The sequence below is a fragment of the Strix uralensis genome, chromosome 2 (genome assembly GCF_047716275.1).
Source record: "Strix uralensis isolate ZFMK-TIS-50842 chromosome 2, bStrUra1, whole genome shotgun sequence".
In the NCBI taxonomy this organism is placed as follows: Eukaryota; Metazoa; Chordata; class Aves; order Strigiformes; family Strigidae; genus Strix; species Strix uralensis.
Window position 1 is genome coordinate 105,536,558 of NC_133973.1, and position 17,141 is coordinate 105,553,698.

Genomic DNA, 17,141 nt, shown 5'->3' on the forward strand with positions numbered 1-17,141 from the left:
ATTTTCTTTTGCCTAATTTCATTTCATTACTTCATTGCGCAGCCTTCAAATAACCTAACTGCTTTTTTGTTTACACCCTTGACATTCACAAATTATGATGCTTTTCAGTCATTCCACAGCTAAGCTACACCTATTTGTCTTGTAGTCTTCTGATTACAAAGTAAATACGCAGCTATGGAAAATACACATTCTCTAATGTATATTAGTAGAAGCAGATGGTGCAATCTGTTCATCGATGGAATTCAGTTTCTAAATCTGATTTAATCTGGTTTGCAGCAAATGCCATTCCAGCACCGTCTGTCATGGAACATGTGCGAAGGGAGAAGTCCCATTTCAGGTTGTTTGTATTTCATTGCAGTAAGGTGTTTATTTCATGTGTTACCCAGTCTATCATGCACCAGAACACCTATTGTAAAGGCATGTTGTTTCAATTCACAAGGCTATATTCTTTGTTATTTGGTATTTTCATATATTATTATTTTTCATTACCCTTTTTGCATTACAAAGCTGTGTACTGCCAGTCCCTTTTGCAAACCTAGTTTTCGTGCAGCCATTAATAGAATTTGCACTTGAGAAGAAACGATGGTGAATTATTTTCTTAATTTGTGAACTGGAGAGGAACTTGAAATTAATTATATCAGCATTTTGCATAAGTAGGCGTTTTTCCCATTGTGAAAAAGAAGTTTCCTCTTTTCTTCAGAATGGAGGCTTTTCCAAAATTATCAAGGCCAGAAAGACTGTTTGTGTTCTGTTTCTGCTAAGCCAACAGAAAAGAATACACTGTGTAGTATCTGTCATCTTCAGCTCAGACAGATCCTGTAACCTCTAAAGAAGGAATTACTTAGGCTGAAATGGTGAATTGCTATAGAAGTCTTGAGGCTCTGTGTAGCTGAAGAAACATGCTAGCAGAGACAGCTTTCTTCTCCCCACTTACCACAAACAACAAAATGTTTGCACCTTTAGATACAGATGTTGCAAGCAGTAAATATGAGAAAGTGATAGGTAGTTTATATTCCATTTCATTCTGTACTGAAGGATGTGGGAATCCTCCAAAATCTTGCGGAGTTAATAAAATTAAAGGGTGTGGTGGAGTAGAGCAAGTATTCTGAAGAATATTGCAGAAATAACATGATACAAAAGCGTCCATTTGGAAGAAACCTGTTAGGCTTCTTACATTTCTGAGTAATTGCTTGACTGTTCTCTGCATTTTGAGAATTAAATATTTGCTACGGCCATTTCTTTCTTTTAAGTGATTCTGTTTCGCAGTTCTTTTCTCTAGAGTGTCCTCAGCTTCTCTGGACTTAGAGCTAGAATTTAAAAATCGATCTCCCACGCAATTTAAACACTGTCCACCAGCTCCAAGCTGTCAAATGTCACAACTTTCACAAAAGATAGTTTGTTTCCCAGTCCCCCTAGAGATGCTTATAATTTTATTTTGTACAAAGCCAGTAATTAATACACGAGAAAAATTAATACACGTACTGCAAGGTGATACTATTATGTAGAAAGAAAGGAACTTAATAGGAGACGCATGACTGGGGAGAATAAAAACTGCCTTTTTGTAAAGTAGTAAGTATATATGATGTACTGTGATTGTTCCTAAAAATATACCATGTATGCCACTGAAGAGAGGGCAGATATCCAGCAGTTCACATTGTTCTGAGCTGACCTATATTTACTGCTGCATATAGCAGGTAGCAGTATGTTTATTGTTTAGTACAGAGTACTTCTCACACTGGTGTTAAATGCTTTTAAAAAATTTACAACTCTCAAAATCTCTAATCCCAAGGTAAATTTTAATAAAGTTACAAATTTATTAGTGTTTCTAAGTGTGGTGGATTGACCTTGGCTTGCCACCAGACACCCACCCAGCTGCTCTCTCACTCCCCCCTCCTCAGCAGGACAGAGGGAGAAAATAAGATGGACAGACTCATGGGTTGAGATAAAGGCAGTTTAATAAAAGAAGGCAAAGGTTGTGTGCAGAAACAAAGAAAAACCAAAAGAGATTTATTCTCTACTTCCCGTCAGCAGATGATGTCCAGCCACTTTGTGGGAAGCAGAGCCCCAGTACGCGTAGCGGCTGTTTCAGAAGACAAATGCCTTAGTAATGAATGCCCCCCTCCTTTTCCTTTCTCTTAGCTTTTATTGCTGAGCATGACATCATATGGTATGGGATATTCCCTTGGTCAGCTGGGGTCAGCTGTCCTGGCTGTGTCCCTCCCAACCTCATGCCCACCCCCAGCCTACTGGCCTTTGGGCAGTGTTGGAGAGAGCCTTGATGCTGTGCGGGCACTGCTCAGTGGCAGCCAACACATGGGTGGGTTATCAACACTGTCCGAGCCACTATATGGGCTGCTATGAGGAAAGTTAACCTCCTCCCAGCCAGGCTCAGTACACAGATATGCTGTTTCACATTCTGTATTTACAAGTGCTATTTGATACGTACGTGCACACTGAATTATAAATTGTAGAAGTTTTTGGAAAACCATACTTTTTTCTCGATAGTAATAGTTTCACAGTATAATTCTATTTCATGTTTGGATTACTGACTGACAAATTCAGTTCCATGCAGGTTTATGACAAACCAATAAAACTTGTGTGGAGCATTTCTTCTTGTATGTATTTATTTTTGTTAATTGCAACCTTAGGTCTAATTAAGAAAAACTGTGCAGAGCAGGCTTTAAAATATAAGGGTCCTGAAGCTTCTTTCAAGACTTTCTTTTTCTGTGGAGGACATACTCAACCAAATTACACATGCATGGAGTCTGCTTTCACACAGATCTTATGGACAAACCCAATTATCTAGCTTCCTATTAGGGAAGCTAGACAATGTTTATGCTTCAGCCATTTACTGGTTTTGGAATTTGTCATGCCAGACAAATCTATAATCAAATCTTTGGGTTTTTTTATTTAATAACAGAATAGGTATGGCTTCACAAAGTCTGGGTGAGTTTCTTTGTGTTCACAAATAACAGGCACTCTTCTGAAAATTTCTAATTAAGAGGAGAATACTAATGTAGCAGAACTCAGAAGTGCATGAAGCTTAAGTTTATTTCTTGACAAATAAGCTCACTAGGGAGTGTTCAAAATACAATGTTGTGAGCTACCAAGCTTATGTTGTTGTTTTTTTCTCCAAAACAAAGACAAAGCTAGTTTTTAAATTATATTTTTAAAATGCAAAATGAAATCTTACGCTTTCTGGGCTCAGTTGCCTCAAAACTTAGCCGTGTCCTTGTTGTGCCTTGTGCTCATTGCTATGTTTTTAAAAGAAAGATATTTTGAAATAATTTTGAGAATTGTTGGTTTAAAGTTGTAGCAGAGCTTGAAGCTGAGTCTTGAGACACAGCCTCAAGATCCTGAAGGTTATTTTCAAAATACTGAGTGAGAGCTCTTATCAGGGGCTAACAGTGATACACCTGTGGCTGTGATGAGCACCGTACACCACGAAGCTGACGCACAGTCCCCACTTGAACAACAGCTGAGGGATGTCATAGCAGTGATTTGCAGGCGGAGGTGGGTGGATATGTAATGTATCGGGAGAGGGAGCTGGGGAAGCACTTGTTTTGCAAAATAGGAGGAGGTAAAATTTAATTAAACTATTTAAATAAATACAGCAGAGCAGCAGTGCTGTACAGTTGGAAAAGGAAATACAGTTGGCTGAAAGAATGATGATCAAACTTTAAAAAAAATCCGTTTTCTGCTTTAAGTGATACATCTTTCAGTCTGCTCTTTGGTTTGCTGTGTTGCATTTCATTTTTTTCTGCAGCTTGCAGGAGAAACTGGTAATTTTTCTAGTTGGAGGATAAGCAAAACTGCTTTTACACCTGGACTAAGGAAAAAGACAGGTTTCTTTCCCTTTCAGTTTTTGTTCTGTTGTTTAAAGCTTAGGGTTCCTAGGGCTGCTGAGCCTACACAGCTTTTCTTTTTAACTTAATGCGATTTTATTTGGATTGTGTTTTCAGAGTTCAGTTAAAAACAATTTGGTTCTCTTTGCTTTCAGGGAAGAGCATTGGATGGGTTAATTCAGCAGTTCAATGTGAGCTAATTCAGCAATTTAGTGCAAGAATATGGTTAAACTATTTAACAGTAGCTGAACTGTGCAAATTACCTTTTAAGCTATCGAGGGCAGTATATAGTCATTAACACATTAACACATAGGCATGCGCAATGCTTTCTCCCAGCAGTTTAGTTTCATTGCCCTTTGCAGCAGTCCCTTGCTGGTTTTTTCCAAGTTTATTTTAACAGAAGGGAGGTGGATGTCCTCAAAAAACATGTCCTTCTTTGCCAAGAAAGGTTGGACCAGATGATCCTTGAGGTCCCTTCCAACCTAGTATTCAACGATTCTGTGATGATTCTATGAAAAAGGCATTCTGCTATCTGGCATTTTAGGTCTGCAGGCTGAGGAAGGAAGAGGCAGAGAAAAACCTCGAGGTTTTGAGCCAGCTAGGTTTTCTAGGGAAGCAATCCAAATGTTTCCCAGATTGCCACAAACTGTTAAATTGTTTACAGTAAATTTTAACTGGAAGATCCCCAATGAAGCCAGATGCTGTGGCTGTTTGCAGAGCGATCGGGGGAGGGGTGAGGTATCTGGGAAGTGGAGTTTTAGAGATGGGAGCACGTAGTCGGAGGCAGAGTGTTGGCAGCTGTAACTCCCTGAAGACGTTTTGCAGGAGAAGGGGAGGAGAGGTTCAGATTGAGGAGAGTTAGCTGAGATGCTGCAGGGGTTCTTTTTCATTTGAGGACTTGTAGCCAACAGTCTGCCTCTCTCTTTCCAGCTTCCCTTTAGCTGTGAGCGGTTTCATTGCAGAGTGGATTGACGAGCTTGTAAATCATCCACCTTTTTACCAGTAATTCAAGACCTAGGCCTTTCAGGGTATGGTAAAGATGTAGCTTTTTCTAACAGACTTCTTCCTAAAATTCTCCTTTCTTGCTCCCATCAGCAAAATGTTACACTGTTTCTGTATCTGCAGACAACCACAAGAAGTGTTGGGCTTTCTGTTGCCTGGACATACAAGTCCCCATTATTTATACCATTGGTTTCAAAGCAGCAACAAGCATTGCAAATTAGTTTTGGCAGGAAAACGAAGAATATGGGATTTTGAGACAAGTCTATTTATTTTACATTTAGAAAGAATTAATAGTTGATAATTTAAAATTCTTCTAAAATCAAAATAGAAATAGTGTCTAACAAATAAATCCATTAGTTATGGAGAAATTTGGGGACTGAGGAAAATGGGAGCAGGAAAGGAAACTGCATCATTGAAAATGTAAGTGGGAAAGGAGACTTTATTTTTAAAAACGTGATAAAAAGGAATAGACATACAGTGAGTCTTCATAATTTTTGTTTTTTTGAATGATGACAGGATGTTTTTCTATAAATGATGTAGTGTAGCAAAATTGAAATTATATCACTGGATACTCTTCAGTCAGTAGGACACAGGAGAAAAATTTGAATTATTTCATGATTTTCTGTCTTCAAAATATATATAAAAAAATAACTGAAGATAACTTCATTTTTAAAGATCTGTTTTGTCTTAGTTTTTACATTAGGATGTCAGATTTTTCTCTTCCCTCTTATCTCCTCAGGCATCCAAGTACAATATTGGCACTAATTGGTTTATCATATCAAAGAAAATATTCAAGTTGAAGTTTTTCTTAAACGGGAAACAGTTTATAGCTACAAGTTCCTGAGTACAGGCACAGACACTTTCAAACGTATTTTTTCATATTGGTGGGAGAGTGGGCAACCCAGGGTAGTCAGGACAGACCTAAAATATAGAACCTGGTGGTCCCCAAAGTTTGGATAAGAACAGGACTCCAAACTGCATATTTTCAGAAAGGTGTACGTGGCATAAAGAGTGCAGAGCTGGGAACAGGGCTTGACTTTAAACACATCTTATCCCAAGTTCCTGTTCAAAAATCTCATGGACACACACATCATTTGTCACCTAGATCAAAATTCAAAGTGCTCAGCACTTGCAGGGTTTAATCCTTTCATCCATGCTGTTGTTTTTAGCAGTCTACATTTTGTCAATGGTGTTTCAAATACTTTATTTCTGGGTTGGTTGGTTTTGTTTGTTGACAATTTAGAATAAACTTCTCTTCTAGTAAGAGGCAAGAGATTTCTAAACATCTGGCTGCAACGCAAGAAAAAAGTCTTAAGCCAGCAACAGAGGAGAGAAAACTATTCCTTGCATTTTTGCCTTCAAAATCACAAGGACACTTCTTAATATGTTTTTGCATATACTTAAGCTCATTTACACATTTTCAAGAAATCTGACCCCTCCCCAAAACCACTCAGTCTTTATTTTCTTTTCCAAGTTACCTTCTAAACCATCTGGTAGCATAAAAGAGGAAGAAGAGATGCTGATAGTTGTTTCCTAAAGGATCTTTTTTGACAGGAACAATTAAAATATGTGTGCATGCATGGTTAAAATTGTATGTGAACCTTTTGAAAGGAATACATTGGGCTTTAATTCAGGAGGATAATCTTCATGTTAAAATTAAAGGGCTGGACTTTTTCTATCCTGCCTAGACTGCTAACTAGTCACTTTTCCTAGATCTCCAATCTTTGCCTTCTGTAGGACTAGTAATGGGCTTGTGAGATTCATGGTGGTTCCCCCAAAGCAAGGAACTGCTTTCACGGGTTATTCATTCCCACTGATATTTAAGACAAGAAACAAACTTTGTCAGCCACACTAATAGATGGGCTACTTAAAACCTCACTTAACAGTCACATTGCATAGAAGATACCTCTGAGTTATGAATCCTTTTTTGAGCTTAGCCTCAGATAACACACTTCCACCCTGTCCCCAGTAAGGATCAGGCACGGCTAGAACCTGACTTCATGAGCATCAGTACACTTCTAGAGAAAGTATCCATAGGCACATATGAGTTTGATTAAAAATATCCATGATGTCAAGCAGATCTTATCATTTTCTTCATGCTAATTGCATTAGGGCATCACTTGAAATGTTTAAAGCTGGGCATCAAATAATAGAGAAAGTTACTCTATCACTCGTAGAATGCTAAAGTCTGTCTTATTTTATCTTTACATTATTTATCCTTAGAACCTCAGCCCCGAAGGTTTTTAATCATTTGCAATACTAAACTCAGAAAAAATGGGAGCTTGGTGGTTTTAATCAATTATTCCCATTTTATCACCAGAAAATAAAATACATAAAATTGTTACTTATTGTTGAATTGCCATTCATATCATCTTGTGTTCTGTACTGGAGAAAGATATGTAGAACTGGAGTCTTCAGCTACGACTGTGGTGCCTGTCTCAATATTAGACATGAAATTATCTTATATTTGTATGATTCATTGATCAGCCTTCAACATAAATAGTTGAAGATGTCAACTTCAGAAGAACCTAATAGGTTTCCTGAACATATGATAATTGCACCGCTTTTCTTGAAGTGCCAGGATTTCAAGGCTTAAAATTAGTTATAAATCACATTCTATATTAATAATCTGAAACATTTCATTATTTAATGCTGGCAAATACACTTCTTAATGCCATTTCCATTCAGCTTATCCCTTTCTCTGCCTGTCTAGTCTTTTTAAATGGTGTGGACTCACTTTTCTTTGACTGGGTGTGTGTGCTGGAGTAACACTCAACGTCTGAAGGAGAACAGTAGAATCATCCATGCAACGGGCTGCACTCATCCACCTCCACTGAACATGAGACACGAGGACTTCTTACAGCAAAACACAACATTTTGCATGTTGCTAGTTCTTATCTTTCGGAATATATGACAGATTGTTTTGTGTAGCAACAGATTGTCATCATTATTATTAGATCATGAGTATTTTTACCAGTGTGGTCATTCTGGTAATGTCCTATGTTGTTTGTGGTTAGGCACTGCCATGGGGTTGTTTTAGCAGGATATGCCCCACAGGGTGCTGAGTTCCCTTAGTTCTCACAGTATTACAAAAACTTTAAGTTTCAGCATCTCGTAGTTTTCATCTCTGGCCCATTGTCTGCTCACTTCTTATATTACTAATATTCTTGGTTGGAAGAAAAGTCAGAAAAGATGCTATCTCAGCAAGGTGAGGTAGTCCAAATGAACACAAGAGAAGTAGGTGTGAAGCTATATTGTTACATTTATTTTACTAGCTTGTTTTGGATGAGATGTTGCAGGATGTACCTACCTCTATCATCTTTGAGATGCTTATCAAACTAAGGAGGCAAAGAAAAAACTTTCTTGCCCATATCAGGTATCATGAAACTTTATGTAATGTAGCTGTATCTGGTTCAAGTACAGAATTACTGAGTGAAGGACTAAGAGAGCATTAGTCCTTGGCTTTCACTCCCATGGTACCGGCCTGGGAACTTCTGAGAGGAGTCAAAAAAAAAAGACCTGCAAAACTGTGAGGAGCTGGAGAGTTTGTGTTTCTTCCCCTCCAAAGCTTGGGCGGTGGGCTTGCTCTTTTCCAGTGCATCTCTGTTGGGTGATATTTCAGAAAGAGAAGCAAACCAACTTTTCCTTTTTTGCAAGAGTGAGGTTGGCTCCTTACTTACTAGTGCCCTGTGTCAACACAGCCAAGCACAAAAAGGTATTGAAACTTTTCAGTCCCGTCCGTACAATGATTTCTTTAGAAATGTCAAGAATTCAAGCCTAGCAGTGTTTCTGATTAATACCTGCTTCTAATCTTTGGAACATTTGTTTTGTGGCAGAAGATTAATCACAGGAAATCATCTATTCTAAAGATCTTTGGTTTGTTTTTTATTGCTGGAAGATACATATATTTAAAAGCCAATGAGCATCTCCTCCTAGGAATGTACATATTGCCTTCATCTGTCTCCCTTTATGAGCCTGCTGCATGTTGACAAGTCCTATAGAATTATTTCCAGCCTGTTTGAATGTTTTTTCCCCTTATTCAACTGTAGGCACAATGACAAATCAGAGTTGCAGTAGAAGATGTATTTTGCTGGGAAATGACCGTGGTGAATTCAATGCCTGCTGGTTACTTACTGTATTTCAAGGCAGAAGAGCTATATTTGATCTTGGGGGTGGAAGAGAAAACCACAGTGTGCATGCAGGCTGGTGGCTGCTCTGTCGCTAATTTATTGGCAGTTTTGGGGAAAAAAATCTGCATTCTCTTTTTATTTTTTAGGCCAGATATTAGCATGAATTATGGCGCTAGCTTTTTCAACAAGACTCAAGTGAAAAATTTAACTCCTTGGAGAGTTGTATGTAGTTCTGAGCCATAACTAAGGCTTTTAACTGTCACACTCTTGCAAATCATAATAAAGAGTAATAGGTAAAAAGCCACTGCTCCTTTAAATCAGTGTCACCAGTGACTCAGAATATCTATTGATTTTTTTTTCTTTCTTCCTACCAACAGTTTCAATTAAGATTCAGCAGATCCACTCTGAGAAAACCCTGTATAAAACGCTTCATAATATTTTGGTTTAATACTGCTTTTTAAATTCTGTTTAAGAAATGAGCATTTAAAAGTAATTATATCTGTAACACATTAAAACATCGATCTAAAAGGCTAGTATAATGCCCAATTCATAGCTTTTGTTATAAATTTTTGAGTGTGTAATTACTAGAATGTATAAATATATATTTCATCAACTTTTTTCAAACAACAGCTATACAAATTTAAAAAGTCAATTATATTCACCCAGACATACTACTTTCTGAATATGGGAGAATTATGGCATGGTTTTGAAAAAAAACCAACCAAAACACACCATATTTTCCATGCAAATAGTGTCTGTACCAACAAATCATCCGGACAAAATGATTACAGGCTATTTGTCTTTACCCTTTGTAGTGCACTAAGCAAATTTCAGTGCTTAGTCCACACATCAACCATTCGCTAATTTGGGTTTTGTAGCTCATTTGTCAGGTCCTTTACCTGTATTTGTGCATTTTGGGGAGGCTAACTCCAGATGTACAGCAGCTGTTGTTCCGCATAGGATTGTGTGACCATATTCCGCATGGAAGCCCGGTGAAAGGAAGGCAACCTGAGGCTCTGTCATTCTCCAGGAAACCTTGTAAGCTGCAGAAAAGGAAATGAGAAGGGCAGCCATTAGGGAGAAGAGCAAGATTCATGTGTAGAATAAATGTATATTAATAAAAAGGTTTGCCTCCTGAGTCACCATGCTTCCCATTTAGATTTTCATATTAGCATGTGGCAACTGCTGTAATTGCTTGCATTAAAAAGTAATACTAGGAATGGAATATATTTTTAGTTCTCACTACGGCAGTTTATCCACTAGAAACAGAAAAAAGTTAATGTTGTACTGGTAGCCAGTTTTCTAAAGACCATCTGAGATCTGTGCATTGTAATTTGGAAACCTTTACAAGAAATCTTGAAGTACAACGTGGATATATCTGAAATTTCTTACAGAGACACAGATATTTGTGGGTGATATATTTGTTATTTGGTACAGGTAGATCTTTCTGAAGTCTTCTGCCATTTCACAAACAAACTTAGATTGTCGATTTCCATTTTCACTTGGTAGGCTTCCCTCCCATTTCCTAAGCAGGCAAGAAGTTTTTGTTTGCTTTCAAGATTGTGTGCTGGGGAACTTCACATGTTAGATGTAACTTCACTGCCATCAACCTTTAAAGGCCTCTGAGAAGTGCATTAGCTCTGCTACATATTTGGTTTTCTACTTGTTTGGAAATTAGCAGGTTAAAATAAACTGAAATGCGTATCCTGCATGGCAAGTGAAAAAGGTTAAGAAATAAATTGTTGGTGTTCTTTTATGCAAAGGAGGATTAATTTATGGAAGCTGCATTGAAATGGGGGTTGAAAATCCTGTATTGTAATTTTAAAATGCCAGAACAGGAGGAGACCTTCAACACTGAGTCGTGTCCGAAGTTCACGACAGGCTCTAGGCTACAGAGCTGTCAGTTGTTTGCACGTTTAAATATCTAATTTATTAAGAAGCTGGAGGCAGTTTGACATCAGCATTCTAAAGCTTTTCCTTCTGAGGACAGTCTGAGGTGTTCAGTCCATATTTTCAGTGTTCTGACATTTCATCATTGAAGGGCTAATGTTCTTTGGCTGTTTTCCTGAAGAAATTGAGGATATTGTAAATTTACATTGTATGTAAATGAAATTTACATTGAATGTAAAGCCCGGTGCAAGGAGGATTTAATCATGGAGAAATGCCACTGTTCTAAGCACAGTGCTCCCTGAAAACAGGATGATGTATTTTAGTGTTGTTGTGAACCTTGTCAGTCACTTACCTGTGCTGCAGCTGTAATGAGAAGGACTCAGGAACAACATCACAAATCAGATATGTAAATCTGGTCCATGTGAAGGTGGTGCAGTGGCCTTGGAGCTGAAAGGAGAGACAGGAATTCCCAGTTCATCTCCAGGAGCCTCTATCTCATGAATGGGAGCAATATCAGTAAAGAGGTTGAACAGGAAACCTCCTTTATGGAAAGAAAAAATGTGAGAGGGGACAAGTGAGATGAAAAATAAGTACAGTGGGAGGGGAGAGGGAGGACTGGAAAACTCCCCAGATTAAAACAATAGGAAAAATGGCAAAGGACTGCAACATTTTTTTTTTTTTTTAAATTAAAGCCAAACTATTTAAAAATAAGGTCATTGAGACCAAAAAGAAAAAAAAATAAGCAATGAAGAAAAAGACAGATTAGGAGAAAAGATACTGATTTAGCTTTAGCCTGTGCCACTGTGAAACATGAGTTTAGAAGACCTCTGGTAACCACATCAGTAAAATCTTTAAAATCATTTAATTAGATTGAAGGCCAAAAGATAAACTCTTGTGATAAAAACTTCTGCTTTTATTTTCCAGAACAGGGGTAAAAAGAGTTCATTGCTCATTTACCTTCCAATTGATTTTCCTTCAAGCTAAGAAAAAATATGCTACATTTGGACAGAGAAGGCATTGATATACCTTCTCCTGATTTAGAAATGTAGAATACAAGATAATGGTTGCTTAAGGGTAATTAAAACTGTATAACAAATGACAAGTCTACAAAGATTCAAGAGGAAGCAAGTTTATGTATGAGACAAAACTGTGAGCAATTACTGTCCAGCCATACTAGCTATGAAGGATGATTGGCTTAATTTCCAGTTGCTAAAACTAGAGAATTTATTTCTTAATGTTTACTTCAAATGTCATTTATTTAGGTTGTTCAAGTGTCAAATCAGAAGCATGCTGAATTTAAATTTAGGGGTTTGGTTGCATGATATATTTTTACAAAAGGAAATCAGTGATCTTAAACACAATTTTTAAAATACTGTCTGTTTTATCACATTGGTGTTTTACATTAGTAAACATGTAGTTGTTATTTGCATTAATGTCACCATATTAATTTTTTTGAAAGAAGCAAACATCACTGTACATATATTGGTCTAAAAGTCTTAAATTGTGTTTAGTGAAAATTGACTCTTCCTGTAAGATACATCTTTGGAAACAAAATAACTTCACTGAAGATAACATTAATCGTATGTGCTATTTTCCCTGAAGGGATGTTGCCCTGCACCTTTCTAAAGCTTGGTTTCTTGCATCTTCATTTCAAGTAGTCATTCTTGAGTGCTAAACCTGAAGTAAATGGAGCACTCCTCCTACACCATCATGCACATACGCTTTAAATTACATGGGGATGAACTTGACAAAATGTGTTCAACCTCTGACCTCAGAGTCTTTCCCGAAGAGGACTGAAGGTCGCCTATTGTTGACTGTATGATTGAGACTTGATTGTACATTGATTTGAACCTGGGTGGATTTATCTGTCTTCCGTGTTTTTAAAAGTGCTTGTAAAACAGTTATTTGTGCTCTGTTACTGTGCTTTAATGCCAAAAGAAAGGTCACAGAAATTTATATTTTTACATTAAAATATCTAGAAGAAAGTCATGAAGTCTAATCTTTGCTGTGCTCTAGGAGTCAGCAGAGGTGGATCAAATAGCTTTTTCAGCCCTCAGCTGAGTAAACTGGGAGATTCTGGGTTAATTTGGGTTGGGTTAGACTTTTTCTAAGGGCAAGGGCTTTTCTTCCACCTGAGCGTCAGGCTTTTGGAATAAAACTTTTATTTAGACATGGCTTTTATTATCTTCCCTTCACAGTTGCTTAGTTTTCAGCATTTCAGTGTCTTCTGTAGCATATATTGACATAATAATTCAGTGTCCTTGAGCAAAAATAGAGTAGGAAAAACTTAATTCAGAAGAGTGCATCAGGTTTGCCTTATGATTTGTTTGCAGCTGACTTTGATAAGGACTGGTTCATACTTGCAGATTTTTAGAATTAATTTTGCGTGTGTGCTTGTCTGAACTTTTTATTCTCTTTTTGTTTTCTTTTGCAGATTACAGATAGAAGAATCTTCTAAACCTGTAAGACTATCACAGCAGCTGGACAAAGCCGTAACCACGAACTATAAACCGGTGGCTAATCATCAATATAATGTAAGTAGCTTTCAATATTTTCCCTTCATCTCTTCTTCAGGAGCGGTCTGGCTCAGGACTCCAGAATTGCTCTGCTGCTGTCTTGCAGCTCTTTTGCTCGCAGTTGGCCACTGTCTTTGGAAATGCTCTATGTTATCTGGCTTTTCCCTGATTTTGTGTTCTGGGGATCTTCTTTCTGTCTCAAGAATAATATCACCCTTGGGGCTAAGGTCTGCCAGTTCTAACTCTGATGTTACTTGATGGAAGGCAAACTGCTTTTACCCAAGCATTTTCTAGTGGCTTTATTACATTCTTCCTTTAGTCTTTTTTGAAATGTAATTTTGAAGTTTGGGGATAAAAGGCAGTTCTGGCTTTGTGCGATGAGATGTGGAAGCACTCCTTTGAGCCAAATATCATATGGAGGTGGGTTAAAGACTTGAAAAGAATGATTGGTTTGCAGTCCTTTGCAGGAACTGACAACAAGTAGAAAAGAATAACAGCTGATAATTTTTCACAGTTTCATACCTTCGTAGTATGTGTTATTTGCATCATTGGCTTTGTCAATATTACACCCACACTGCTGTTCCAGATCAGTTGATGTACATACAAACTATAATGTCCTTTTTCTTAAAGATCCTCTTTGAGTAATTTGTCTGTATGCATATATAATCGCTGTTACTGTTGAATGTGAGAAATGTTAAGTCATACTGAAAATGAGTCACTGTGTTAGTCATTTAAACTTTTACACTTTTTATTAAGATTTTATTTACATAAAACAAATGACAATATACTGGATGATATTTAAGCATTATTCTGAAAGGCAGTCTATTTCCACAGAACCAAAAATAATCATTTCTCTCTCATGGGACTGTTTTGTAGTAGTTACTGTTCAAAGTCTGATCTATACATAGATGATCATACCAATATAACTATTTCAGTTAAGGGAATGACATTTAACCAAAATAGTCACACTGGTATATCCTGCTATGCAAATGCAATTTTATATGAGTATATTGTTTTATGCTGCTACTGTTATTCTCCTTCTTTAATTCTGGTATAAGCTACAGTGATGTATAGCTTCTCTTTATAGCGGGATTCTGTGCCATTTCCCTGACACGAGCATAATTAAAACAGTATGACTTCAACCTGGAGACAGTCTTTGAATCTTTATTCCAGTTGCAAACTGCTGTTTATCATTACAGAAATTTAAGTCTTGTGTGAGATTCAAGAGGTATAACCAGGACATAACCAGGCTTCTTAAAAGTTATGATGCTCTTGTGTCCTAATTATTTCGGTTTCATTTATGCATAGCAGTACATGCTAATGGAAATCCACTGGCACTGTGTTTACTTTTCATGACTACCTTAAAGGTGTTCTGATGCGAAAAGTCTAGCAGGACATACTTGTATTTGAGTCACTCTTGGCCTTGCCTTGACTCTAAAGGCTCAGGCACAACTACTTTCTACAACGTCTTTCTTTTCATTAAATATTTTATTAAGGTTCAGGTTAGATGTCTGAAAGGATGTACATCTGGGAGAACAAGTCCATTAACTTTTTTAACCTCTTGGTTAAATTTTTCTGCTGTTTTCAAGCAGCAGTTGCTTTCTTAAAACTTGCTGCATTGCTTGTAATCATGTGACAGTCCTGTTGGGGACAAGACTTTTCACAAGAAACAAGAAAAAATGTACAAACTGATGCATTCAGTCATATTCTGGGGAGTTTCTGAGCAAACAATTAGTATCTACTAACTAAGAAAGAAAGGGGTAACATTTCCTGAAGGAAGAGATGATAGAATATTAAATGGGACTTAAGTGTGGCTACTCCATATACCAATAAATGCCCATACAACAGAAAGGAGGAGGGAAATAAATTACATGTGAATGGGAAATAGCAGTAGCTTGTTTGAATACCAGGATGGGGAAAGTGGTGGGGCTTTTTTGAAAGAAATTATATAAAGCCTACCTTTTTATTACAAAAAATTTCAATTCCATTAGAGTATATGCTAGGATTGTAACTTAGCTTTTCTTCTCTGGGAAAGTGACCTTCATTTTCTGTATATCTGTAAATATTACAGGTTTACAAGGTTGCAATATTAATATTCTTGCAGCTGGAATTGTTCTGTAATACAGCAGAAGAGTTCTCTAGTGGTCCTGGTTACCCCTCCAGAGGCTTCTTTGTGGTCTCCCCTCTTCCCACTCTCCCGTACTATAGAGGTTGGTACCTGTGCTTCAGGGGATGGGAAGACCTTTAAGACTTCTTTCAAACACCTTCAGATGAAACTTTAGATTTAGTCTCACTTTTTTATCACCTTTGCGTTAGCTGTCTACCGAAGCAGTGTAATACATCAGCTTCAGTAATAATGATACCTTCAAGAAGGCAATTTTGGCAGTTTTTCAGAAAGCTTAGCAACATCCTGGGAAGGTAAACAAAGAGAAATTGATTTCTGTATGAAGTCTTGCAGGGATAAACTCGCAACTTCTGTGCTTGACAGCTTGTTCTAAAACGGTCCTTCCTTGAAATCAAATCATATTTTAATGGTTTTTAAATTTAAAAACCACACAGTTTTAAAGAAATCTAATTAGTTTACAGTGCATATGCATTCTGTAATGTGACTCAAAAAATGCTTTAAGCCTACTGCATAAAACACCCTGTTTGCAAAGAAAACGGGAAGGAAAAAAAATGAAAGGCTGCATTGTAGCTTGCTATGAGCAGCGTATTCACAAGATAAAGAGAAGAAAACAGCAACAGATACCATGCCTTTTTTTTTTTTTTTTTTTTTAAATAGCACTTCACAATGTGCTCTGTGTTTTTAGACAACAGTGGGAGCTGTTGCTGAAGTTAGAGGGTGATGCTAGAGTGTTGCTAATTAAGATGTGGGCAACTGGGACACCAGCTGCAAATAACTTTTCAACAAAGGGAGGAATTGATATTCAGTTTTCTGCACAAGTTGATTTTATACATTAATGGATTAAGAGTATTAGAATATTCACATTTCATTTGTATAGGGAATACAAACACTCCTCTCTGATTACTTTAGCTCATCCAGAGAATGTAAAATAGAAGCTCCTACTGGGGAGAGCGTACCAAGGCACTAAAATAATAGAGAAAGAAGAATACTGGGCATTAGATTTACTAGCAAAAAAAAAAAAAAAAGTTGTGGTTTGGTTAGAAAGGCTACTTCATGTTATTTTGCAGGAGACTATTATTTGTATAATTAGGATTTTATACCCAGTTGTGAAATAGTCCTGTCAGAGATCTAACATCAGTGAAGATAATGTTGAGAATTTCCTTATTGTTACTTTATTCCTTTGTGTAGGAAGCATCAATTTTAAAGCAAGTAGGTTTTTTTCTCCACATGGAGAGAGATGTAGCTCGTAGCTAGTTGCTAGCCAAGAACTTTTTTGCTATATGTCATTTGAAGAGGTACAAGCAGTACCATGGATTTTTTGTTGTTGTTCTCAGATTGTCTTGAGTCCCAGTAGCTTTTCCCATTATGCCCAGGCTACTTATGCATTATTCCCGTAGCTCTGCTACATACAGAAGGAATAACCTCAATGCCTTGCTCTTGTTCTTGCTCCTTAAAAACAAAATAAAAACCAGAAAAGGAGGAGATTGGTTTCTTCCATCACTTCAGCTTGACCTTCCACCTGAGGAGGTTGCAGTTTGCTTCTGGTTCTGTTTTTCTTCTTGTTCATTTTGATTTTGTTGTTTGGGGAAGTAGAAAATTGCAGAAGGGTTGGTGAGAACAGGCATAATTGCTG

At 37.2% G+C, this 17,141-nt stretch overlaps 1 protein-coding gene across 3 annotated transcripts in view; it reads left to right on the forward strand.

Moving 5' to 3' along the window:
• Positions 1 to 17,141, forward strand: part of GTF2F2 (general transcription factor IIF subunit 2) — a 92,864-nt gene that overhangs the window by 64,671 nt on the left and 11,052 nt on the right. For all 3 annotated transcript variants that reach the window (XM_074859631.1, XM_074859628.1, XM_074859629.1), the window contains exon 7: positions 13,302 to 13,401. In XM_074859631.1, the coding sequence (XP_074715732.1) occupies positions 13,302 to 13,401 (100 nt within the window). The remainder of the gene's footprint in view (positions 1 to 13,301; positions 13,402 to 17,141) is intronic.